General features: G+C 66.4%; 3 protein-coding genes across 8 annotated transcripts; all 3 read right to left on the bottom strand.

Moving 5' to 3' along the window:
• Positions 1-85: 85 nt before the first annotated feature.
• Positions 86-4,421, bottom strand: CHLRE_03g159500v5 (uncharacterized protein). 5 transcript variants are annotated; one of them, XM_043060669.1, is made up of 10 exons: positions 4,244-4,421; positions 3,804-4,011; positions 3,363-3,567; positions 3,057-3,163; positions 2,902-2,927; positions 2,456-2,834; positions 2,060-2,194; positions 1,721-1,957; positions 781-1,587; positions 86-651 (listed from the first exon to the last, which is right to left on the bottom strand). In XM_043060669.1, the coding sequence occupies exons 2-10, from the start codon at positions 3,993-3,995 to the stop codon at positions 571-573; spliced, it is 2,169 nt and encodes a 722-aa protein (XP_042925800.1). In that variant the 5' UTR covers positions 3,996-4,011; positions 4,244-4,421; the 3' UTR covers positions 86-570. The 5 variants fall into 5 exon arrangements, with proteins under 5 accessions (XP_042925800.1, XP_001697502.1, XP_042925801.1 ...); XM_001697450.2 differs by lacking the exons at positions 2,060-2,194; positions 2,456-2,834; positions 2,902-2,927; XM_043060670.1 differs by lacking the exons at positions 86-651; positions 781-1,587; positions 1,721-1,957; positions 2,902-2,927 and having other exon boundaries at positions 2,059-2,834.
• Positions 4,422-5,502: 1,081 nt separating this feature from the next.
• Positions 5,503-10,150, bottom strand: CHLRE_03g159400v5 (uncharacterized protein). 2 transcript variants are annotated; one of them, XM_043060668.1, is made up of 10 exons: positions 9,523-10,150; positions 9,281-9,355; positions 8,845-8,949; positions 8,440-8,553; positions 8,137-8,282; positions 7,817-7,934; positions 7,240-7,436; positions 6,721-6,781; positions 6,386-6,483; positions 5,503-6,258 (listed from the first exon to the last, which is right to left on the bottom strand). In XM_043060668.1, exons 1-10 carry the CDS (start codon positions 9,811-9,813, stop codon positions 6,054-6,056), a joined length of 1,410 nt encoding a protein of 469 aa, XP_042925797.1. In that variant the 5' UTR covers positions 9,814-10,150; the 3' UTR covers positions 5,503-6,053. The 2 variants fall into 2 exon arrangements, with proteins under 2 accessions (XP_042925797.1, XP_001697503.2); XM_001697451.2 differs by having other exon boundaries at positions 9,523-9,898.
• Positions 10,151-10,258: 108 nt separating this feature from the next.
• On the bottom strand, positions 10,259-23,500 carry CHLRE_03g159350v5 (uncharacterized protein). Its single transcript, XM_043060667.1, has 14 exons — positions 23,198-23,500; positions 22,879-23,050; positions 22,573-22,727; positions 21,885-22,342; positions 21,276-21,679; positions 20,693-21,133; positions 20,331-20,496; positions 19,644-20,153; positions 17,541-19,412; positions 16,829-17,389; positions 15,421-16,554; positions 13,653-15,251; positions 12,550-13,491; positions 10,259-12,291 (listed from the first exon to the last, which is right to left on the bottom strand). The coding sequence occupies exons 1-14, from the start codon at positions 23,340-23,342 to the stop codon at positions 11,539-11,541; spliced, it is 9,312 nt and encodes a 3,103-aa protein (XP_042925796.1). The 5' UTR covers positions 23,343-23,500; the 3' UTR covers positions 10,259-11,538.
• Between the last annotated feature and the right edge of the window lie 78 nt (positions 23,501-23,578).

Raw genomic sequence — 23,578 nt, 5'->3', positions numbered from 1 at the left:
GGCTGAGTCTGATCAGAGATAATCCTGATGGTCAAAATCCTGACTAGACAGCATCCACGTCCCCACTGGACGGGACCAATGCATCATCGTTCTTTCGTTACACGTTCCAGGTCCAATCGCATCCAGTCCGTGCTGCAATCCTCCTCATCCAAAATCGACCGGTCCATCTGCATGTCTAACCTGCATACACCCTGCGTACCCTGTACATCTTTCTCCGGCGGAGGCGGTCTGCCCCTCCTCGACTGACACCCGTGCATCTCGCGGGGCCAGAAATACAAGTATAGTGACAAATTCCGTCCCAAAAACTTCATAATGCAGTTTGCTAGTCCTGTGGCAATTTTAGCAGCGGGGCCGGTCAGGCGTGCCCGGCGACTATGAACAAAACCCAACCTGAGACTTTCACACGCCCAAGCTGTGGCCGGACCACATCTGACACCACGCCCCCGTGCCCATCGTGGCCCTCATTCAAGGGCGGACAACAAACCATCCAATAAACAGAAATGCAGACAGAGCGGGTCATCCCGCGCGCAAATATCACGAGAGCAATCGCGAAGTGCTGTCACGTTGCGTTCACGCGTTCATGACCTGCTCGTCAGCGCCCTCCTCGGCCGCGTCCACCGCGCTGTCGGACCACACGTACAGCTTGCCCGGCTGCGCGCAAAAGGACAAGTTGGAGGTCAGTTGGATATCGGTACAGATGATAGCAGCATAAATCATCAAATGACCCTTACACCGTGCACCCGACCGAACAAAAGAGCCGATGGTTGATGGCAAACTCACAGTGGTGAACTCGATGCCGTTGAAGTCGCAGGCACCGGCCACGGTGTAGGCGCCGGCGTTGTTCCACATCAGCCAGTCACCGTTGCGCAGCACGGGCAGGGTCACGTCCTTGTAGACGCAGTCAGCGCTGTCGCAGGTGGGACCCCACAGGGTCGACAGGAAGGTGCGGCTGTCGGTCGAGTCGGCCATCAGCGGCGAGCGCACGACCTTGTAGCCAGGGTTCTGGCCGTCGTACAGAATGCAGTTGAAGGAGCCGTACAGGCCGTCGGTGAGCCAGTAGTCCTTCTTCACGGAGCCGTCGGCAGCCACGCGGTCGCGCTGGCCGTAGACGGGGGTCAGCAGCGTGCTGCTGGTCTCAGCGAAGTAGCGGCCGGGCTCGGCGATGACGCGCACGCCCATCTCCGGCGGGAAGTTGGTGGCCAGAGCGGCGTTGATGGTGTTCGCGATCTCGCCGAACATCACGTTGCCCATCTCGTCGAAGTGGCCGGTGAAGCCACCGCCGATATCCAGCAGCTCCATGTTGAAGCCCAGGGCGCCGGCCTCGTCGAACACCTTGCGCGCGTTCTCAATGGCGCCCGAGAAGGTGGACAGGTTCTGGCAAGCGCTGCCAACGTGGAAGCTGACGCCCACCACCTGCAGGCCCAGCTCCTTCGCCGTGCGCAGCAGCACGTCGGCCTCCGACACCTCAGCGCCGTACTTCAGGCCCAGAGGCACGCGGGCGTCCGGGTCGTCGGCGCGGATGCGCAGCACGCACTTGAAGTCGGGGTTCATCTGCGCGATCTTGTGCAGCTCCGACACGGTGTCGAACTGCGGGTAAACGGTGCAAGGCAACGTAACAAGTCAGCGTTGCAGTGAAGAGCTTTCCTTGCCACAAATACAATGCTTGGACCCAGAAGCGAGTGCCGTCCCACTGCCCATTCCCCAGCCCCAGCACACTCACCGTGGTGTACTGCACGTTGTGCTCGCGCGCGTAGCGGATGTCCGAGGCGCGCTTGCAGGGGTGAGCAAAGATAATGCGGTTGGGCGAGACGCCCATGCGCAGCATCATGTCCAGCTCGCCCTTGCTAGCGCAGTCGAAGCCAGCACCCAGCGCGTTCAGCAGCTTCAGGATACCCGGCTCCGGGTTGCACTTGACCGCGTAGAAGGGGACCACGCGGGGCATAGCGGCGCGCCAGGCCTGAGGGAGAGGAGAAAACGGAACGCACAACGTCAGCAACCACCTGGAGTTGGCAATTCCTTCCATCCCAACTTGATGGGACAAGTTGGGAAATCAGAAGGCGCCGAAGGTAGCCACGGGCCCTCCTGGCCGTGATGGCGCGCGCTCTCTGGTCTGATGGATTTTGTAGACCAGGAGGTCGCCACGTGGCTTCATGCGTGTGCACACGCGAGACAACGACAAGACAGAGGCACAATGCTACCTAGTCCATGCAACGCGAAGCATCAACGCGCCCCATAGGGGGGCGCGCCAGCGATTAACGCGCGCTGGGTCCAGGAGCCATGTGAGCGGTCACGTGCCCAGGACTCACTCGGACTGGCACAAAAAAACCGCACAGACAAACACGCGTACACGCAGGCGCATGCTCAACACGCCACACGCGAACGGCACAAGGCACAAAGACTCATGCGGTGCATATGGCGCCCAGTAGACACCTAGCTGCTAAGACAAGAGAGAGACAACGGGCCCAATTAGTATGGCGCGTGAGTATGCGAGAGGGTTACCAGGAGCAACAGGGGTTGTGCTGTTTGCAACGATGCTGGGTCTTCGGGCTCCGCTCCACGCTCCACGCTCCGTCTCCAGGTGCCAGCCGCCACCACCACCACCACCGCTTAAGACCTTGCCCATGAAGGAGAAGGCTTGCGCTTGGTGAGGCGTGTGCGTTGACGTGCACTTGGCGCTGATGGCAAGGCCCGGATGACTCCAGGCCGAGCAGAGCAGCTTGATGCAGGCGTGGATGTAGATGACGCGATGCCGGGCGCGTGGTGGTGGTGGTGTGGTGGGGATGTGTGGGGGCACATGCCTAATGGTTGCGAATGAAAAGTCAGGCAGGGCTAGCCTGCGAGGTCGAACATAGGACAGCACACCAGGGCCGAGTTAATTCGGAATTGCGCATGCTCATTCGCCGTGCCGCTCGCTCTCGCGCGCTCCGCTACGCAACCAGGCGCCATGGCATGCACGGCGCAGCCCAACCCACAGGCATGAACGAAACCCAACCATGGTCCCGACCCACCCCGCTCGCGCGCGCTGGTAGTCGCGACGGCGAGGATCAATTCATTACCTTGAACATGCGCTGCACGTTAGCCAGGTCAACCACATAGAAGGTGTCGTCCGGCTTGTGGCGCAGGATGTGCTTAATGGCCTCCTGCTTCATGCCCATGGGGCCACCTACGTGGGAAGAGAAAAAACAGCAATAATCAGTCGACAATCTTACAAATTTGTAGATGGCTGACTTCACTGATCACACACTCACAACGGGGTCCGGCAAACCCACATGCACCTCGTTTCGCCTGGAACGGCAGCCAGACTCCTTAGCCAGTCTGCGTCTACGGTCTGCCCCCAGTCCCACGTGAGCCTAGGAACTCACCAGCCTTGATGTGCTCAGCCTTGACGTCCACCAGGACCTGAGCGGTTGCAAGCTTGCCAGTAGCCTGGTACTGCCAGGAGCGCAGCAGCTTGGGGTCAGGAGCCGCTGCTGCCGGACCACGGTCCACAGGCTGCGCCGACCAGGTGTCCAGCTGCACCTGCTCCAGAGCCTCAGCCTTCATATCCAGCATGGTCGGCAGGCCGAACTGCGCGCACATGCAGAGAGAATTGGGTTAGGAAATGAGGCCAGATCGCGAGCGGCGCTTAGCAAAGGCCACGAGGGCCTGATGGGCTGGTGACAGACGCTCGGCCGATCACCGGATCCGGTCCCCCAAACCACTAAATGTGTGCCACACAAGTACAAGCGCGCGGGGCGCTGGCCCAAGGCCGAAGGCAGCCGACAACCGGGGAATTCCGCGATCGTCAAACTCTGAAAACTCACCGCCCCCGCCTTGCCCGACTCCTTGTGCCAGGAGCTGCGGGCGAACGAAGCGACGTCGCCATTTTCAGTGTTGACAACGTCGGCCACCAGGGGCATCGAGAAGGCCTGAAGCGCCTCCACGTTGAACTGCGGCTGAGCCAGGCTAGCCACCTGGCTCGGGGGCGGGGGACTCAGAACCTCGGAAGTTGTCATGATGACGCGGTTGGACCTGCGGAAAGGATGCGAAGAAGCTCAAGGTCAACCAGTCGGTCGCATAAAGTGGACAGCGAGCGAATGCCGCGCGGTCGCCGACAGGTGACGACTGTGCCCCGACTGCGCCGTCTTGAAACGAAAAATGGCCCTAGATGCGCAGCAAGCCGCCATTGCAGCCAACACGAACCCAGCGGAAGACGCGCGCAGCCGCCGCGCCTCGGAGGCAAGGGAAGGAGCCCGGAACTCACCGAACGACTGGAGTAGACCTTGGGATGATAGCCTGAGAGCCTAGGCTGCACAGGATAGTAGAGCTGCGCGCTAAAAGAGCGGTTGCGAGATTGCGGGGCGCCAGCGTGAACGCTAGGCGAGAGCGATAGCTCGAGCTGGGAAGTAAAGCGAGAGTACCGAAGCCGAGGTGGCTGCAAGGTCAGGCAGGCAACAGGAGGGAATAAGACTCCTCCGGGGGCCAGCGCGCCTCAAACGGGCCAGGCTCGTACGGCAAATGCCGACCCCCTCCTGGAGTTTCATCAGTTTGCGGACAGGACCCCACAATCGCCATCGCCTTATGTCTTCTGTATGGTTCGCGAAAATAGGAGGAGCGCGGACGCATAGGCTTGCGCGGTCTCGGGCCTGCGGGCAGCTCGCGAACCAGTCGCATTCCTACAATGCGCACTGGCGCTGCTCGCGGGGCTAGCTCCTACGCAGCGAGATTGTAGGGTATGGCTTGACGTGTGCCCAGACCGCTGCCGCGTGACGGGATGGGCCGCCGGCGACGCGTGGCCAGGGGGACACCGCGCGTTCTGCCGGCATGGATGTTGCGCGCGCTTCCGGGCGGCTCCTGGTCGGAATATGGCCTCGGGCGTGGCGCCGCCACGCAACCAGATCGATGGCGTGCAATGCATGGTGATACAAAATGGTTCGGGCGTGTGGCGAGCTCGCTGAGGCTCGCGCACTCCCCGCGCCCGCCCACCCCTGGTTGCGCCCCTTCCCTCCCCGCGCCCGCCCCCCACCTTCGTCATGCCCAATCATTTGGCGCTTTTAGTTTCTGCTTCCGTCCGTCTCTCAGCTGTTGCTGCGACCGCTGATCCCGCGTACAAGTTGAGGACCCGCCTGTGCCCGGCTGCCGGCCAGGGGGAGGCAGGGGAGGGGCCTTTCCCCTCAGGGCTCCTATCTTAATGTCTCCAGACATTAATTGGCCATTTTGGCCGTTTCCTAGACATTCCTCCCGGGGACTAATGTCTGAGGCAAGACATTGTCCGCCCGGTTTTGGGGCGGGTTTTGTCCGAATTCCTATGGAGAAGCCCCCAAACCGCCATGTGCCGTGACAATAGACGGCGGCCCGTTTTTGTCTGGAGCTAGACATCACCCCGAAAACAAGATACGACCCCTGTTTCCCCTGCTTCCCTGATGCCGGAGTGTCCTGTCACAAGCCACTTGGCGAAAGTGCTGTACCAGTCTGCCAGAGGAGGTGCTGGGGCGCAGCTGCTCGACGCTCTTTGTTTCGGTTCAGGCAATACCGTAACAGCGGTACAGTTTTGCCACGTGGGAGTCTGTCCACAAACACGTAACCAGCCTAGCCACAGCAGCCTAGCTTCCCGCACTTCACCTAGCCTCACCCCACCACCCTGCGCGATGTATCTGCCTAGAAGCCAGCCGGTGTCACATGTTTACGTTGACCCACCTCACACACTCTCACAATATCACATTAGATATCGACACAACGACATTCCCGCACTTGCTACAGCGCCCCTCATGGCCTTATCCACGCCCAAGCCAGCCTATTCTGCAAAGCTGTGGCGCTGTCTCGACTATTGTACCTCCACGGTGCTGTGCATGAGGGGCAGCCACGCATGCTCCAGCACCTTAGAAGGCATTCCTAGTCCCGCCTCCAGCATAGCCACACAGGGACACATCATTCTGCGTCAGCGCGTCCACAGGCGCTTGCCGCCAGCGCTACAGCCGCGCGTATACCGCGCCACGCGCAGAACGATGCCGACAGCACCGAACCCGCAACACCGCGCTTGCTCCCCTTAGAATGCTGCTCCGCACTCCCAAGACTCAATAGAACAGCTCCCGCCGCACGCGGTCCAACGTGGCCTCCACCCGCGCCACGAAGTCGGGCTCCGTCGCGCGCAGCGCCGCCAGCGCGCCGCCGCCACCGCCGCCGCCGCCGGGCGCCGCGGCTAGCTCGTCGTGCGCGTCCGCCTCCGCCGCCGTCAGCAGCACCAGGTTGTCCGCCATGGCGGGCCGGGATGCGTCCCACCTGCAGGCGTGCCGAAGCGGCAGTTCAGCAGTTGCGGCTTCCGCAGTAGCCGCCGCTATGCAGGCCAGATCCCGGGCCAGGGGTTGGCAAGTCTACCAAGAGCCTCCTGTGCCCCTGAGCCCCTTACCGCGTGAACGTCAGGTGTGCGGTCGCTCGCATGAGTCCCTTGTCGCCGCCCGGCGCCACAACGCGGTCAGCCGCACGTGCGCTGAAGCCGCGCCACACCTGGCCATGGTTTACGAATGCACGACATGCGTTGTAAGCATCGGGCCATTGTTGGGAAGACATCAAAGGACAAAGAAACGGCCGCAGAAACGTAATGTATCGTCATGCTCCTGTCCTCGTTGGGATCGGGCACATACGTAAACTCCCCTTCCAAGTTCCAGTTAGAAGCCCGAATCGAAAAGACTAAACACATACAAACACCGGCCTTCATGTAGCTGGCCCCCCTCCCGGTCCCACCTCTCTCAACAGGAAGGTGATATCATCAAGGTCCACTGCCACGCCGTCGTCACTGCCGTACCTGTGAGTGTGAGGGGGTTGCAAGGATTGGTACAGAGAAGGGTAGCGAAGTAGACAGCAGGTGGGTAGTTTATTCCAATCCGTATAGGAACCAGACCCAGAACCAGCCCACAGAGCATGGAGGATTGGCCTTAACCATTATCTTGGACACCCTTGAGCATGCACGCGCTACTGAATGTCGCCTGCCTGACTTCGCACTCTCGGTCGGAGAACAGCACGACATGGGCCTAGGGGTCGCCGCGTGTACTGACGGTATGCATGTGTTTGCGCTATTGCAAATCCCACTCCCCGCATACCCGACGCTAGCACGGCCTGCTTTCTGGCTGCCGCCTGCTACCATATTCAATTGGCCGCCTTCATATGAGGCGGGCATTCCTGGTCCTCCCCAGGGCCCAGGCCAGCGTCCTGCTTCATCCCGCCGCACGCCCATGCACTCATGATGACGCCCTACGTGCCCACCTGCTGCGCTCGCGCTCCCGCAACCGCTCCAGCGCCCTCTCATACTGCACGCAGTTGAGGCGGATGATGGGCTCGCCCTCGATGGCGTGAGACCCGCCCGCCAGCGCGCACAGCACGTAGCCCGCCGCCGCCATGCCGAACAATGCGGGCGTGGTGCCAAGCACCGGGATGGTGCGCACCCGGAAGTTGGGCACGATCTGGAGGCGGGCAGCGGAGGGGAAGTTAGCGTCCAGTGCTGACTGTGTTGCTGCCGGTGCACAAGAGCTGTGTCCAAAAGTTGACTTGAACTGAAGGTTAGCTTGCAGACGGGATGACGCAGCATGAATAGCGAGCGTGCCGACAGCGACGTGTTTAGGCATCCGGAGGAGGATGCCGACACACGCCCCTCGGCCTGCCGCCCGCCTCCGCCTAAACGCAAGGCTAGGCGCCGGTCCACATCACCCCAATTGCCCGCCCCCAATCGGGACGTAATCTTGGGGACCGGGCATTGACCCCTCCCCCAGTAGGGCCCCCCATTGGGTTCAGCTTAGTTTGGGCTGGTAATTACAACGCCCCTCTTCCTCCTGCTGCCTCGCACCTGGTAGTCCAGTGGGTTGCCTGCCTCCATGTCGGTCATGCTGACCAGCTTGCAGCGGGGCTTCTCCGTGCTCAGCAGCACCGGGATGCCGCCCGGGATGTCGTACTGCTTGCGGAGCCTGCACGCCAGTGCGGGCAGCGCGTGTTACACCCGAGCGACAGGGGCTGCACCAGCCCAGCCCGCGTGGGGCACATGCCATAGCCAGAAACACCTGCCTTCCTGACAGCAACACCCCCTTTTGGGGTTGGTTCCTGTCACCCTGTCCGGGCTTGGACTTCATTACCCTGCTCTATCGCACGCCTCCCTGCCCTCCCGCTCACTTCTGCCGCAGTGCTCGCGCCAGTGGGTCCACGGACGACTCCGACACGTCCACGAACTTGAGTCGCGTGGGGTCGGCCTTGGCTCCCGCGCCCGCCACACTCAGCACCGGCAGCCCACGCCGGTGGCACGCCGCCACCAGCGCCACCTGCACGTGGCCACAGAGCGCCGGCAGTGGTGCCGCGGCCCAGTCAGTCGGGGGGCCCTGCAGCCGCCATCAAGTCGCCTAGCAAGCCGCCGTTGCAACAGCACGCCCGCGTCCCTCTCCGACTCCCCTACCCTGGTCCACAGTGTGCGTCCCGCACCTTGGTGTCGATGTTGTCGATGGCGTCAATGACGTAGTCGGGCCGCACGGGCCCGCCCAGCAGCTCCTCCTCCCGCTCCGCCGTGTACATCTCCACCACCGCCTCCAGGTCCGCCTGGGCCGTGGGCACCGCGTGTTGGGACAGCACAAAACGGAAGGGAGGTTCGACACCGTGCGTCCATTCTGCGGGCGCGTGTAAGCGGAGCCGTGCGGACAGGCACGATGGGCAGAGGAGACACGTGATGCGTCCCTTGCAGGCATCGGCCGCATGTGGTACAGACCGCGTGGAATGCTGCGAACCCGGCATGCGGGCTTCGCAGGCGACCTGCTGGTTGATCCGGCCCCCGCCTCTGCCGGTACCTACCCCTCCCCTCCCTCTCCTCGAAATATCCCACCCCGGTCCTACCTCTGGCAGAATCTGCTTGAAGTGTTTCTCCAGGCAGGTGGCTTTGGGCGTGCCAACGTCCTCCCGTGTGGCCACGGCATGCCGGTTGAGCGACGACAGAGTCACCTGGCGCGTGGACGAATGGAGCGCAGCCCGCGGGCGGGATGTCAGGACACTAGGATCCTCGTGGACTCGCAGGTGTATGTACATGCATCATGTTGGAGTGCTTTGCATAGCGCCCTAGTGTGTGGCACTTGACGGACGCAATGTGCCGCTGAAAGAAAAGCTTCAACCAGCGGTCCGCGGACAACCCGGCGTCCTGGCCCTCGCAAGATACGCGCGGCCGTAGGCATGCAGGCAACTGACGCAGCTGCCGCATGACTAGGCCTCTTACCACGAGTCCCGACGGCGGGGCCTCTGAAGGACCGCACGGGGGCTGCGCTTCCTCCCATCTCACCTGATCAAAGTCAATGAGACGCAGCTTGCCCACACCTGAGCGCATGAGGAGGTGAGCGGCATGACTGCCCACTCCCTGTAAGATGCGTAATGGGCGAGCGTGGAGGATGGGACGACGAAGCCGTGCTGACTGCTGACACGTTCAACGCAAGCCCCAAACCACCCACCTTCACCCCTTCAAGTTCCCCTTCGACTGTAGATGGCTCCTAACGAGAAGACAAAAGTATAGCATAGCCAACTTACTCCTAGGCCTACGACTACCACGAAGGCACTTGCAATTCTTGACTGTCCATCTTCTCCAAAGAACTGGACGTTTCGGGTGAATTGTTCCTTAAGCACGTCGTCTTTCAGAAAGTCCGCAACAGTTGCTGTGGCCCGAGCAGCAGCGGACGCTGAGCCGAGCGCAGCTGTTGGCAACCCGGCGGCTGCGCTGGGACGGCGAGTGACTAACGAGTAGGAAAGATAAGTTGCGGCTGATCCTAATGCGGCGCCGGCGACAAGGCAGAGGGCCCGGTCGCGGAGCGAGGCCTCCATGGCGCTGCCCGCTCTCTTAAATCCGGAGTGCAAGCAACCAAACTAATATATTTGGATAATTGTACCTCTATGTTCCAATCTTCGGGGAAATAACGCAAAAGCGGGTGTGGCAGCGTTAATCTTATGCGAACAATAAGCTCATCACGCGCGGGAGCGATGCAAGGTCAACTGAATGGTGCAATGGAGTACAAGGAGGTATGCAAGGACACCGGGTATCGCCCTACACAGAAGGGGGACATTCAGGTCCTCAGGGTTTGGCACGCCACGAGGCGCCACGCCATGTCCGAGGGCCTTCGCCTGGACATGCTCAAATATCACAAGCGCGCGATTACAAGCGATGGTCATGAGGGAGGTACGGGGAGGTCAGTTTGTCTAGCGTCAGCTGTGCATCTACCGGGCTTGACGCATGGCCGCTGCAGCCTACCAGCGAGTCTGCAACAGGGTTCGTGTACTACGGCTGGGACTGGGCCTGAATTCCAGCAGTGCTGTGCAGTGCTGTGTTTGGATCTCGGTGATTCATTCCCTTTGCGAAGGCTGATCACGCTTTGTACTGATGTCAGAACGCTTTGTACTGGTGTCAGATGCGCACGCACATGGCGCGCGCATGCAACAGCAGGAGGAGTAGATCGGGCACGATCGGGCGCAGGGCGCCCCTCTGTTTTGCTGCAAATGATGGTATGAATTGGCGTAGGCCCTTTTTGTACCTAACCTTGCATGCATTGTGCTGATGCGGTCGCTGCTAGATATTGCGACTGCTGGTAGACTTTCAGGCGTACGTGGGGTTGGGCATCAGCTGCCTATTGTTTGGCGGCGGCGTAGCCTTTCGGTGATGCCCACGTGCACAGATGCCGTGCGTCGTGCATCATCCATTTGGTGCTGGAAACTTGCTCAGGGGTCGTAACCTAAGCAAGCGAGCACAATGTCTTGAGGCAGTCACTTGTTGTGAGGCCACGACTTGGGCCACGATTCAGTATGCATTTGATATGCTTGAAAGAACGCAAGACGCACAAGCGAACATGAAGTTGTAGAGCCGAGGCCAGTGAGCTAGCACAAGCAAAAAGACAAGCGTGAGCATGAGCAGCGACCGCAACTGCTACGTTACCTTTGACGAGATAACCGCGCGCCAAGCTGCGCCACTCCGGCATCCCAAAGCTCTCAGCTGCATGGGTCAACATCTGCAATCCACGTTACAGTACCCTCCCCAGTGTCCGTGACGCAGAAGAAGACGCACAGAACCGGGTAACTGACCACCACTGGTCAGTACATATTACCGTTTATTGCAGTGCCTTCCGTGCGTGTCCGTGCCTCCAGCCAACCTGCTTAAGCAATGTCTGAAACATTACCGAGATGCTGAAGAATGCAGGCGAAGCTATCCTGGCATGCAGCACATTCACAGGCGTATGCAAAGTATCCGGGCAGCTCGAGTACCGTACGCGCCTTCCCACTTATTCCTTACACCAGTGCCGTAGCAGCGCACCTACAGCACTTGGCAGCTGTCACCTGCTTCTTGCACGTTACGGCCCTCTTACACGTCAGAGCAGTCACAGATGCAAAACGTCAGGCTATATCACGGCGCCACCCAACATCCTGCGCCTCAGCCACGCAGCCTCAGCATCAGCCTCGGCCTCAGACACAGACACACTTCGTTTTGTCCTGACACACATACACACACACAATCGCACACACACACACACACACACACACACATGCTGCCAAACTGCCACCTCACGACATCGCGCTCCAGCTGCTGCGCGGCATCAGCGCATCTCGCATGCTCCAACACAGCGTGCGCCCATCCCAGCCGCCGCTCAGCAACAGCCGGCCGTCGGGGCTGAACGCCAGCCCTGCCACGCAGTCGCCGTGCCCCGCCAGCCAGCCCACCTCCCGCCACTTGGACCCGCTGGCCCAAACCCGCACGCTGCCGTCCGCATGCCCCGCCGCCAGCATGGCGCCATCGTGCGAGAACGCCAGCACCAGCACGTCTGAGCCCAGGCCGCTGAGGTATGCCACACGCGGCTCAAACAGCGGCGCCGGCGGCGTGGCCGCAGGCGAGCTGCGACCCGGCGGCGACGACGGAGTCGCCGCCCGGACTGCGCCGTTCTCCGCCGCCGCAGCCTCGCCGGAGTGGCTGTTGCCGGCGCTGCCGGCACCGGCCGGCGCCGGCCGGTGCACCTTGGTGGCGCGCCCAGCGGCGGCGCTGCCGTGCTCGGCGCCGCCGGACGTCGAGGGCGGCCGGCCCCAGACACTGATGGCGCCGCCGGCCGCCACCGCCACGAAGCGGCCGCAGGGGCTGAGCGCCAGCGCGTTCACCAGTGAGCCGTGCGGCCCCAAGCGCTCCGTGGCCTCGCGGCCTGCAGCCACGCTGTACACGGCCACCTCACGGCCGCAGCCCAGCAGCACCCAGCCGCCGTCAAGCGTCTGCGCGGCGCCGCCGTAACGGCCCAGCGCCACGCCACCACCGCGCGCCTCCGGCACAACCTGAATACGGTACGGTACCAGGGGGCAAAGGGTGGGGGGTTGAGCTTCTGTTTTTGCTGTTGTCGTTGGTGGTGGTGGCGTGCCAGCAAGTACGGTGGCACATACGCGGATTGCAGAGCGCTCAGCGGCACTCCGCAGACCAGGCCGCCTCCTCGGTACATGGGCTAGAGCGCCGCCTCTTGCCGCTGATGCTCCCCCAACCCCGCCCAGCGCCATACCCCGCACCCCCCCCCACACACACGCAATGCCATCCCGCACCTGCAGCAGCCGCTTCCAGGTCTTGGTGCACCACAGGTTCATGGAGCCGTCCCCCACAGCTGTGGCCACAACGCTGCCGTCGGCCGTGAAGGCGATGCTGCACACGCCAAACGCGCCGTCGGAGCACTGGAAGCGCGCCGCCTCGTGGCTGCCAAACGTCACGTTCGCGCCGCCGCCGCCCCCGCCGCCTCCGGCTGCAGCCCCAAACGTGGATGGTGCCATGGCCGCGGTGACGACGTACCACACGATCGCAGAACCATTGGAGAGCGACGCGGCCACCAGGGAGGAGTCCGGGCTCCAGGCAACGCCCAGCGCGGCGCCGGGCGTCTCAACGGCCTGCAGCTCGACGTGCCGCTTCACGTCCCACATGCGCACCGTGTTGTCGAAGCCGCCTGTGAGCGCCAAAGACCCGTTGGGCGAAAAGCAAGCGCACGTTACGCGGTCGGTGTGCCCGCCGCCGCCCACGCAGCCAACCGCGCCGGCAAAGCGGCCCGTGGCGGCGCCGCTGGAGGTGCCACCGCTGTTAGCGGCGCCGCTGGCGCCTGCCAGTCCCAGCTGGCTCGCACGGTTCTGCAGCGGCGGCGGTACGGCCGCCGCCGCCGGCTGGCCGGACGTGGCGGCAGTGACAAGCTGCGCGGCGGCGGCGTTTGGTGTGCTGGGTGCGTTAAGGTGCGGCGCCACGCCCGTGCCGTTGCTGGTGCCCATGCGGCTGCGGGGCGTCAGCGAGCTGCCTCCAAATAGGCTGCTGCGCCCCGGCGGCGGCGCGCCAAAGACGCTGGTGCGCACCGCCTCCGCCGCCACGGCGGCCGCAGCCGCCACCACCAGCGCAACGTCCCAGCTGTGCACCTCCACGCCCATGGACGCAGACAGAATGGCGCCGCCGCGGCCGAATGCCACTGCCGACACCTCCGCGCCGCTGCCCTCCTCGCCGAGGTGGATGACCTGTGAAGGGCGGGGGTGGCGACACATAAAGAGAGTCAGTGGGGAACATTGAGGCGCAGGAACACCGGAGTGAACGTTGGATTTCGAACTCCACTCAGGCCCACAAACGCCGCCGTTCCACGCAACTACCGCAGTGATGCCTGGACCCCCGCAACACCTACCGCCAGACAGCTGCCAGTGGTTGCCGACCACAGCGAAACGGCAGGCCCGGCCGCGACAGCCAGGATGCCCCCGTCGGGATTGAACGCCAGGGCGCGCACGGTGCCGGCCAGCCCGCGCAGAGTCGCCACCTTGCCGCCCGTGCGCACATCCCACAGCGTCACTGCCGAGCGGTCGATGCTGCGCACCGCCGCCGCCGCCGCCTCAATCAGCGCCACCGTCGCCGCATCGGCCTCATGAAAGCCGGCGCCATCAGCAGCGGCTGGGCCGGCTCCGCCGCCGCTGCTGGCCCCGCCACCGGCTTGGAAGCTGTTGCCCTGCGCGATGGCCTTGACGGCGGCGGCGAACAGCGCGCCGGCGGTGGCGATGAGGCCGCATGCGGGGCTGAAGGCGACGCAGTTGGTGGCCCAGGCGCGGCCGCCGTCGGCGCCAGCACCGATGGGCAACGATACCACCTGCGCCCTCCGCTCCAGGCTCCAAAGCTGAGTGCTGGTGAAGCACGCCGCCGACAACAGCGTCTCGCCGCCGCTGCCGCCTCCGGGGCCGTGGCTGGCGCCGTAGCTGCTGTAGGCACCACCGGCGCCTGGCGGCGGCGGCGCCCAGTCGGCCGGCGCGTTGGGCGGCGGCGGCAGGTGCACGGGCTGGGGCGCGAAGCGAATGCCCAGCACCTCGCCGCAGGAGGCGGGCAGCCGCAGCGTCTGCACCAGCTGCTGCGACTGCACGCTGTACAGCCGGATGGCCGTACTGCAGCTCTGTACGACTGCCAGTGTACGGCCGCCCGGTACGAACTCCAGTGACGCCACGCCGCCCGTGTCGCCGCCGGGCGGCGGCGGCGGCACCACCAGCCCCGTCCGCACCGCGCCCAGGCCCTCTGGCGGCACCGCCCACAGCACCACCTTGCCTGTTTCACTGTCCCCAGCCGCCAGCAACAGGCTGCCCGCCACGATGGCGCCAACCCGCCGCGGCTTGCCGGAGGTCGGCGGGCCGGCGGCGGCCGCTGCCTCCGCCGCCTCCGCCACGGTCGCTACGACGGGCGTGCCCGCCGGCGCACCGTAGGACGCGGCGGAGGCACCGGGCCCGGGCGCATGAATGGCGATGGCCGCGACCCAGGGCTCTCCGTCGTCATCGAACAAGAGCGGTGACCTTCCGCCATCATCGCCATCGCCGTCGTCGCCGCCCATCCGAAATGCCAGGGCCATAGACTTCATACGCCGCACCACCCGCTGCGCCGCAGCCTCTGCCTCCGCAGCGTTGGCCGCTGCCGCCGCCGCCGGTGTGTTCTCTGAGGCGCCACGAACCGCCGCGGCGGCCGCCGCACTGCCACTGACGGCGCCGCTGGCAGTGTTTGGCGCCGTGCAGGCGTAAGCGGCGCAGCCGGCAATGCCAAAGAAGTCGCCGACATTCCCACGCAGCGGCAGGCAGGCCTTGGGAGTGCCGGTGGCGGCATCCCAGAGCGTGACGCTGCCGGCGGCGAGGCCGGCGGAGGCGACCAGGCGGCGGTCGGGCGAGAAGGCGGCGGCAGAGAGTGCGGTGCTGTGGCTGTCGGGCCCGGCGTCCAGCAGCGCCAGCCGCCGACCCGTCAGCACGTCAAGCAGCGTGGCCTGCGTGCAAGCGCGGATGTTTTGTGTTAGGGTGTGTTCGAGCGGGGTACGACATAACGGTGCGCAGAACTTGTCAAAGTGGCTATCCTGACATCTGAAGCAGCGGTTGGCGCCACAGCACCCACGCCGCGCTGTTACCCGCCCCTGCCTCCCCTCCCTGCCCACTCACCTTGGACGCCCACTCGCCCGCCGCCAGCATCACGTCCCCGTCCGGGCTGGGCAGCAGCGCGCTGACCCGGTGCGAGCACTGCGCGCGGCGCTGCTCCGGCTTCCACAGCCGCGGGTGCGGCAGCGCAGTCACGTGGCTGGGGGGCCAGGGAGCCAGCGCCGCGGCGGCAGGAGTTGCAGCAGTGCCTTCGGCGCTGGCGGCCGCGCCCGTGTGATGGTGGCTGCCGCCGCCGCCGCTGCCGTTGGAGGCGGAGGCGCCGAGTGCGCGCGCCGCCGCCGTGGCGCCGCCAGCGGGCGGGCGTGTGCCGCTGCCCGCGCTTGCGCCTGCGGCCACGCCACCCACCGGCGGCGTCTTGGTCGGCGTGCCGGTGTGGCTGCCGCCAGCGGCACCGGGCAAGCTGCCGGTGAAGGCGGAGACGGCAAGTGCGGCCGCCGCAGCCACTGTTGCCGCCGTCAACTGCTCTGCGCGCCGGCGAAAGGGCGAGCCCATCGGCGCCAGGCTGGCAGAACACGCGATCGCCAGCGGCTCCGGCCGCCGCCACAGCCTAAGCCCGTCGGTTGCAAGCCAACGCAGCAAGTCTCGCAGCAGCGCAGACGCGGCGGTGGACAGGCGGCGGCCATCGCCAGGGGCAGCTCCGCCACCGCCACGATGCGCGCCCGGCGGCGGCGTGCACAAAGCTGCCGCTTGCAGCCCAGCCTGCGTGAAGCTGGCACCGCCAGCGGCCCCACCAGTACCAACGGCGCCGGCGGCTCCTCGCGGCGACAGGCCGCCGCCGCCGCCGCTGCCGCCCACGAGAGCGTCCCTAAAGCTGCTGCCGACCCCACGTGTGCCCATGCCTAGGTTGCTGGCTCCACGCATCGACAACTGCCCATGCCCACTCGAGGAACCAAGCATCCCCAGCGCCGGCATCCCTCCGTTGGCACCGTTGCCGGCGGTTCCGCCGGCGCCGGCGTTACTGGCGCCGCCGGCGCCGCCAAGCGCGCTCCAGGCCGCGGCGGCGGCGCCACCGGCACCGGCGCCGCCTGCGGCATCTGGCCCGCGCGTCCGCAGCATGTGCTCAATGGCCCCCGCCACCACCTCGACGTGTCCGCCCTCCAGAAGCAGCCGCACCCACTCCAGGTCCATCACCACGCCCTGAGGGTGATGCGGGCGGAGGCGGTGGGCACCAGCGTGTCGCGAGGAGGGGCATGGGGCATGTGGGACGCGGGGATGCGGGGATGGGAAGCAATGGCACGAGCGGGGGTGCATACCGTGCAATGAGTGTAGTCCACGTGATCGCCCGTCTCGGCACTACCTCTTCGCATGCTTCAGTGGCCCTTGCCTCTGTACATGCACAGCCGCAACCCACCCCTTGTCCCTTGTTCCGAGTCCCGACCACAGCCTCGCCACTCAAGCAGCCGCCCCGCACCTCGATCTCGCTGCTGGGAAGGCGGCCCTCCACACAGTGCGGCACCACCTGCCTCAGCACGTACCCTGAGCACCCCACCGAGCTGGGCCAACCCGCCGGGCCCCCGCCGCCCCAGTTGTGCCCCGGGCCCGCGCCCTGGCTCGACCCAAGCGGGTGCACAGCAGCCGCACCCGCGCCATGACCGACAGAGCTGCCGGGTTTGCCGCTGCCTGCGGCGCCACCCGGCGCCGCCGCGTGGCCTGCATGGGCGCCACCGCGGGACGGTGGTGCGGGGGCTGCTGCTGCTGCTGCTGCAGCCGTGGCCGCCGCGGCAGCGGCGGCAGCGGCAGCGGCCCGCCCAGAGGGCATCTGCGACCGCAGCACGCGCGCTAGGGCCGCGTGGCCGACGTGTGGCCTCGGGGTGCTGAGCACGAGCGTGCTCGCGGCAGCGGTTAAGGCAGGGTTGGAGGTGGCGATGAGGGCGGAACTGCCGCGTCGCAGCCACTCCAGGAAGGAGGAGTGGCGCACGCACACCTTGCCGCTGCCGCTGACAAACACCAGGCTGGACAGAGGGCCCTCCTCCTGCGCGGCGCCAGCGCGTTGCGTTGCGTCGTTAGGGCATTCGATACCGGCAGCGAACAGGGCAGTTGGTCTGTACATCGGTAGCCAACAGCTTGGTGACATGAGCCCCGGGCGACCGCCCATCCGACACACACTTCTGACACGCACTCACCGAAAGGGCCCAGTCAAGGTCCCGCAGCACTGCCGCCGCCCGCGCCGCCTCGCGCGACGCCGCCGCGCGAGCCGCTTCCGTGGACGGCCCGTCTCCCTTGTCATCCTGCCACGCCGAGGCCCCCGCGCCCAGCCTGTTGAACACGCTGTCCCATTCCGTGTCCTCTTCCCAATCGCTACTGTCCAAGTGCCCCAGCTGCTCTTCCTCCTCGTCCTCATCGGCACTGTCGCCATGCAGGCCGGCATCGTCTTCGACGCCGCCGTCATGCGAAGCCACAAACACAGCCGTGGCGGCCGGCTCTCCGAGGTGGGAGAGGCGCGTCGCACGGCTGGGAGGCCCCGGCGACTGCCGCGATCCCATGGAGAAGCCATTGGTGGAAAGGCGGGCGTCTGGCGCGCCGGCAAGGGCGCCTGCGCCGGAGCGACGCGGCAACCCTCCAAGGCCTGACGAGCGCGGCGTAAAGCCGCCGCCAGTGAGCGAACTACGTGGCGTGTCGCCCTCCACAATCACCCCCAGCTCACGGCCTAGCGCGCCGAAGCCGCCGCCGCGGCGGCCGGCGCCGGCCGCCGCTGCCGCGACCGCGGCCGCCCTGGCAGCGCCAGCCGCGGCAGCTGCCGCGGGGCCGGCGGCGGCAGCTGCAGCTTCAGGCGGCGGCGGCTCCGCCGCCTGCAGCGCGCGCGCCAAGATGCCCCACTCCAGGGGCTCTCGCGCCGCCGCCAGGATGTCCACAAGCAGCTGCAGGCGCGCGGCGCGCTCCGGCGGCTGCACCTGTGGCGCCGACGGCGCAGCCGCGAGCGCCGCCAGCGTGAATGAGCCCTTGCGGTGCGCCGCCAGGGTCATGGACACGGCTCGCACCAGCTTGGGCGGCCCGCCGCCGCCGCCGCCGCCAGCTAGGCCGGCGGCGACGTTGGTCACAGCCGCCATGGTTCGCGGCGTCTGCATGGGGCTGTCCGCCGGCCCTTTGCCATCAGCCACGCCAGCAGCTGCAACTGCCGCTGCTGCCGCCGCGGCGGCGTCGGCAGCTTCCCTGGCCGCCGCTTCCCGCTCCGCTGCCGCCGCCGCATGCAGCAGCGCCAGCAGGGCGCTCTGCCGTAGCTCGTCCGTACGCACGGCCCACAGCACGCCGTACTCGTCCGCGAGGCTGCCGCGGCACACCGGCGGTACGGCGTGTACGGAGACGGCCCCTGTCCCGGTGTTTGGCACGCGCAGGCCCGAGACGTCCACGGGCGGCTCCGGCGGCGGCTCGAGCGGCGGCGGCGGGCGCAGCGCCGGCGGGGACGGCGAGCGCCCGCCCGAGGAGGACTCGCTTGCCTCCCATCCCACGCCTCGGGGGCTTGAATGGGAGGCGTGCCCCAGAGGCCCGTCCTGCGAAGGCTCCTGCTCCAGGCCCAGCGGGTTGTCTTCGTCGTGTGGGGAGTCGATGTGCACAGGCGAGCTGCCAGGTTCCGCATGTGGCGGTAGGCCCGGGCTCACGACCGCAATCTCCGCTGGCCCCGCGGCTTGCGAGCGCTCACGTTGCGGCACCGGCTGCGGCGCCTGCGGCGGCGGCGTCGACGGCCGCTGCGGCAACTCCTCCCCGTCCTTCCCGCCCGCGCGGACTTCTGCCACGCCTGCCGCCGTGGCTGCCGCCGCAGCCTTCTCCTCCTCCGCAGCCTTCCGCGCTTCACTCGCCTCCGCTACGGTCACCAGGGCCGCGGCGGCTGCGGTGGGGTCGGCCATGCCAGGCGCACGGCCGCCGGCGCCTCCACCCGCTGCTTCCAGCCGCTCCGCCGCGTGCCGCACCAGGAGCGTGAGGATGTGCACGTGCGCCAGGCAGCCGCGGGCCGCCCACAGCAGCTCGCGCGCCGTAAGCTCGGGACTCAGCACAAACTCCTGCGTGCGGTGGCAGGCAAAGGGCAGAAGCCGGCATGCTGAGAATACGAAATGGTTGTCACTTCGCTGCTCACTCCCTGTTTCAGAGCAGGCTTGGCGACCGCACCGTCGGCCACCTGACCAAAAGGCGCCCCCCCTGCCTTCCTGCAACTCCCTCCTGCACCTCCCTCCTCCACCTCCCTCCTCCACCTTCCTGCGCATCTCCCCCGCCCGCACCTCCACCTCCCGCACCTGCAGCACGTGCGCCAGCGCCAGCGCCAGATATTTGTCCCGCCGCAGGGCCGCCAGCGGCACCTCCGTAGGCTGCAGCAGTCGCCGAGCCGCTAGGTGCACAGACGCAGCAGCGCCCACCGCGCCACGCGACGCCACAATCAGCGGCGCCGGCAGCGACGCCGGCCCCGCGCCTCCAGGCGCTGCTGCCGGCGTTGAGGCCGCAGCGCTCTGCCCTGCCACGTCAGGCGCCGCCTCCAAAGCATCCGCCGCTGCCGTACACGACAGGATTAGCCGTACGTTGGGCAGTTGGCGCAGGTGCTCAACCACCAACCGCAGCACGTCGTACGAGTTGGGTTCCGGCGGCGGCAGCGGCGGCGCCGGCTGCGCCGGCGTGGCCACTCTACTGCTGCTACTGCTGCCGCTCCCGTTGGCTGCTACAGATGCAGCTGTGGGGCCTTCATCCAGGCCGTCTATGAGGAACACATACTGTGGCGGCCGCTCGCCACGTGCCGCCCGCGCCTCCGCCTCCTGTGTGTGGCCACGAGCACACGTCACACATGCACATGGCGACATGACACATGCTGACCCCAGGGCGCACACAGCTCCAACATGTCGGGGGCATCACGCACGCGACAAAAGGATGCATGCAACCCACCCGTCTCCGCTTCAGCGCCCGCACCCACCCCGGCGCCCGCGCCCCCGCACCTGCTCCAGCGGCCTCCGCAGCAGTGCCTCCACCACCTCCTCGGCGCCGTGCAGCCAGGCGTCAGGCACCAGCGCCGCACCGCCGCCGGGGCCGCCCAGCCCCAGCAGGCAGCGCACCAGCGCCGCGCCGAAGCAGGGCGAGCGGCAGGCCAGCTGATACGCCAGGCTGCAACACACGTGGCGGCATCAGCAGCATCGGCAGCAGCAGGGACACAGGGGCAGACTCAGTGGGCAGCGCTATGTGGCGCGATGCGCTTGTGGAGCGTGGTACTCGTCAGCCCGTCAGTGCCATGCCCATGCCCGTGCCCATGCCCGCACCCCTGCCCTCACAAATTCGCGCCCAAGGGCATGCCCGCACACACCTGCGCACCACCTCGCCCACCGCGAGTGAGCGGACGTCCGCCGCCGAGCAGAAGTGGCTGGCGCTGACCCAGGGACCGGCGCCGCCGGGGCCCGTGCCGCGGCCCTGCCCCTCGCCCTTGGCCATCAGCGTCGCCAGCGCCGTGGTCTTGCCCGACCCCACCGGCCCCGTCACCAACAGGCAGCCAGCGTTGGGGTGGTGCGGCGGCAGCGCCAGCCAGGACGCCACCGCCGACCAGTCCCACAGCCAGTCAAAGGCCCACGGCTGGCTGCTGTTGCTGTGGCTGCTGCTGCTGTTGCTGTTGCTGCTACTGCCAGGCTGGGGGCCCGAGCTCAGGGTGCTGCTGGGCCCGGGGCCGGGCGCGGCGTGGTCGGGGGAGGTGGGGCAGTACACGGCCGGGTTGGCGTCCGGCAGCGGGGCGCCCATGATGCGCGCGGGCAACCTGTGTGCGCGTCGGGACCGCGTGGCGTCAGCTGAGAGATACGATGCATACGGTCCATACGGTACACATGGACAGATACGACATCAACAATGCCGTCAACCACTCCCAGCCACATTCGAATACATCTCTTCCCCTGACTCACACTCCGTCCATGGGCCTCAGCAGCAGCGCCAGCTGCAGCTGCCGCGCCAGCGCCCGCCCCGCCGCACACCCGTCCGCCGGCTCCTGCAGCTCATCGCCCGCCCCTGCCCCCGGCGACGGAGCCAAGGACCGCCCCGGCGCCAGGCTGCCCGAACGCTTCATCGACGGCGCCCTGCGCATGCCCACAGCCCCCTCAGCAGCGGCGCTTGCGGCCGCCGCCGCGGCGTTGGCGGCACTAGCCCGCGCCGCGGCGGCAGCCAGTGCGGCGGCGGAGCCTGGCGCCGGCGGCCGCGGCACGCCCAGGACTTCCGCGAGTACGCCCTGGTCCCAGGACTCGGCCGCCGCCACCACGGCTGCTACATCCAGCTCGCGCAGCTGCCGCACCAGGTCCGCGCGCTTGAAGCCCTGCATGTGCGCGCATTGTAGGATGATGCGGTGCTGTTGTCACATGGTTCAAGGGCAGGACACGGCGCGGAAAGGTGACAGAAGTGCCGCATGTTGGCCGTAGCCCAGACTGCATGCCTTAGCCTCCCATGCCTTGACACTACCTCGGTTCTATGGAACCGCCGCCCAATCCACCCAGCCACCACGGCCGCCCTGCCGACCCCACCTTTTCCAGCGGCAGCAACGTGATGGCCTCGGGACCTCGCGCCCTCAACGTCTCCGCCAACTGCAGCAGGCACCAGCCCCGCCGCAGCGGCCGCGCCTCCCGCCCCACCACTAGCAGCACGCCGCACCGCGCCGCCGCCAACGCCGCCCGCGTCTCGCCCAGCACCTCCCGACGGGCCGCCTCCACTGCCAGCTCCTGCACCGCCGCCTGCGCCTGCTGCTGCATCCGCATGCGGGATGAGAACGACGGCTCGCGCTGCAGCTTCGTCCCATCACCGCCCGAAGCTGTGCCGCCCCCCTCGCCCGTGCCGCCATCGCCGGCGGCTGCCGCATCCGCCTGGGTGGCGTGCCTGTGCGCCGCTGCCGCGGCGGCGGTGGCTGCGGCCACGGCCTGGGCGGTGGCCGCCATGTTGGGACCGGTGCCGGGCCGCAGCAGGTGCTGACTCACAGCCAGCGCGTCTGCAGGTTTGGGCACACAAGCTAGGGCGCTAAATGGGAGGCCCGCGGGCACGCAATTTCCGCGGCAGCCGGCTCCAGCTCCATAGCACCACGCTGATACCCCACTGGTCGCGACTCGCGAGGCCCACGCAGCCCGCCTCCTGAGCGCCGCTCAACTCCCAGCAGCACTGCTTGGCCACCCTTTAAAACACCATACACCCGCCCAGTGCAGCGCAGCGCTCCCGCCGCACCAATCCAGAAGTAGGTGGAGGCTGGCGGCAGTCCCGCGGCGAACTCCTCCAGCGCCGCCACCAGCTCCGCCGCCGGCATGTCCCAGGGGTGCACCACCACCCACGTGGGCGGCCCGGTGTGCCCCCGCGGCACCAGGAAGTGCTGAGAGGCGTAGCTGCGGGATGGTGGCAATGCGGGGGCCGGAGCTGAAGGGTGTACGATTGGCGTAGGGACGCAAGTGTAGAGCGCCTGGGCTGTCTACCACGCGCTCCTGACACAAGGGGTCCCCGAAGACCCCGGTGGCGGCCACAGCGCAAGCGGCCTACCTGGACTGAGTGGCCCCGGTTGAGGGGCGGACCAGGTCTTCCACCACCTTGGCCATGGTGGCACTGCTGCTGGCGCCACCCGGCAGCCGCCGCAGGAAGGAGCGCAGGAACTCCAGCGACACAGCGCACTCCGCGGGCGGCGGGGCCCCGGGCGGCGGCTTCGCCGGCGCAGCTGAGGGCGGTACAGGTGGGACGGTTTGACGGCATGGATGTGTGAGCGCAGTCAGGTCAACTCCCGCCGCTGCCCCAAGGCGATTAACGCCCTGGCCACCGGGCAGCCCGCCAACCCAACCATTCAAGGATGGATTGGTCCCCCCACCTGACTTCTTCGGCGGGATCTTGAGCACATACTCTGGTAGGGGACATGAAGGGTACTGATGCTCCGGGCATTTAGGATTTGCTGCGGGCGGGCCCGCGTCTAAAGGCTCCTCGAAGCCTTGGAACCCAGACGCGACCCCGGACATCCTAAATGCTTGGTACTAATTAGTTCATATTTGCCGCATTGGAAGCCTTGATTAAGGTCTCAGCCGCTCGCGTGACGAAATGCATAAGTTGGTCGTCTGAATACAACTTGAGCTCGCGTTGGACTGTCGCCATTGTCACATAGTATATACATGATTTCATAAACGTTGAATAGGAGCATGCTTCCTCAAGCCTAGGTTCTAGCCCGTGGAACCCGAAATGCAATTGCAGTGATGAG

This window comes from Chlamydomonas reinhardtii, chromosome 3, assembly GCF_000002595.2.
Source record: "Chlamydomonas reinhardtii strain CC-503 cw92 mt+ chromosome 3, whole genome shotgun sequence".
In the NCBI taxonomy this organism is placed as follows: domain Eukaryota; kingdom Viridiplantae; phylum Chlorophyta; class Chlorophyceae; order Chlamydomonadales; family Chlamydomonadaceae; genus Chlamydomonas; species Chlamydomonas reinhardtii.
Note: the sequence above shows the minus strand (reverse complement) of the source record. Positions and strands in the feature narration are given on the sequence as shown.

Excerpts from the sequence above, each read along its gene's own strand:
- CHLRE_03g159500v5 (XM_043060669.1), bottom strand. The coding sequence starts at position 3,995 with ATGACAACTTCCGAGGTTCTGAGTCCCCCGCCCCCGAGCCAGGTGGCT. Across the intron at positions 3,568-3,803 it reads AGTCGGGCAAGGCGGGGGCG|TTCGGCCTGCCGACCATGCT; the intron begins GTGAGTTTTCAG and ends ATGTGCGCGCAG. Across the intron at positions 2,835-2,901 it reads GCGCGAGAGCGAGCGGCACG|GCTAGCCCTGCCTGACTTTT; the intron begins GCGAATGAGCAT and ends TCGACCTCGCAG.
- CHLRE_03g159400v5 (XM_043060668.1), bottom strand. The coding sequence starts at position 9,813 with ATGGAGGCCTCGCTCCGCGACCGGGCCCTCTGCCTTGTCGCCGGCGCC. Across the intron at positions 7,935-8,136 it reads GCGCGAGCACTGCGGCAGAA|GCTCCGCAAGCAGTACGACA; the intron begins GTGAGCGGGAGG and ends ACTGGCGTGCAG. Across the intron at positions 7,437-7,816 it reads GCAACCCACTGGACTACCAG|ATCGTGCCCAACTTCCGGGT; the intron begins GTGCGAGGCAGC and ends GCCCGCCTCCAG.
- CHLRE_03g159350v5 (XM_043060667.1), bottom strand. The coding sequence starts at position 23,342 with ATGTCCGGGGTCGCGTCTGGGTTCCAAGGCTTCGAGGAGCCTTTAGAC. Across the intron at positions 21,680-21,884 it reads CGTTGCTGCCGCTGGAAAAG|GGCTTCAAGCGCGCGGACCT; the intron begins GTGGGGTCGGCA and ends GCGCACATGCAG. Across the intron at positions 13,492-13,652 it reads CCACTGGCAGCTGTCTGGCG|GTCATCCACCTCGGCGAGGA; the intron begins GTAGGTGTTGCG and ends CGCCCTTCACAG.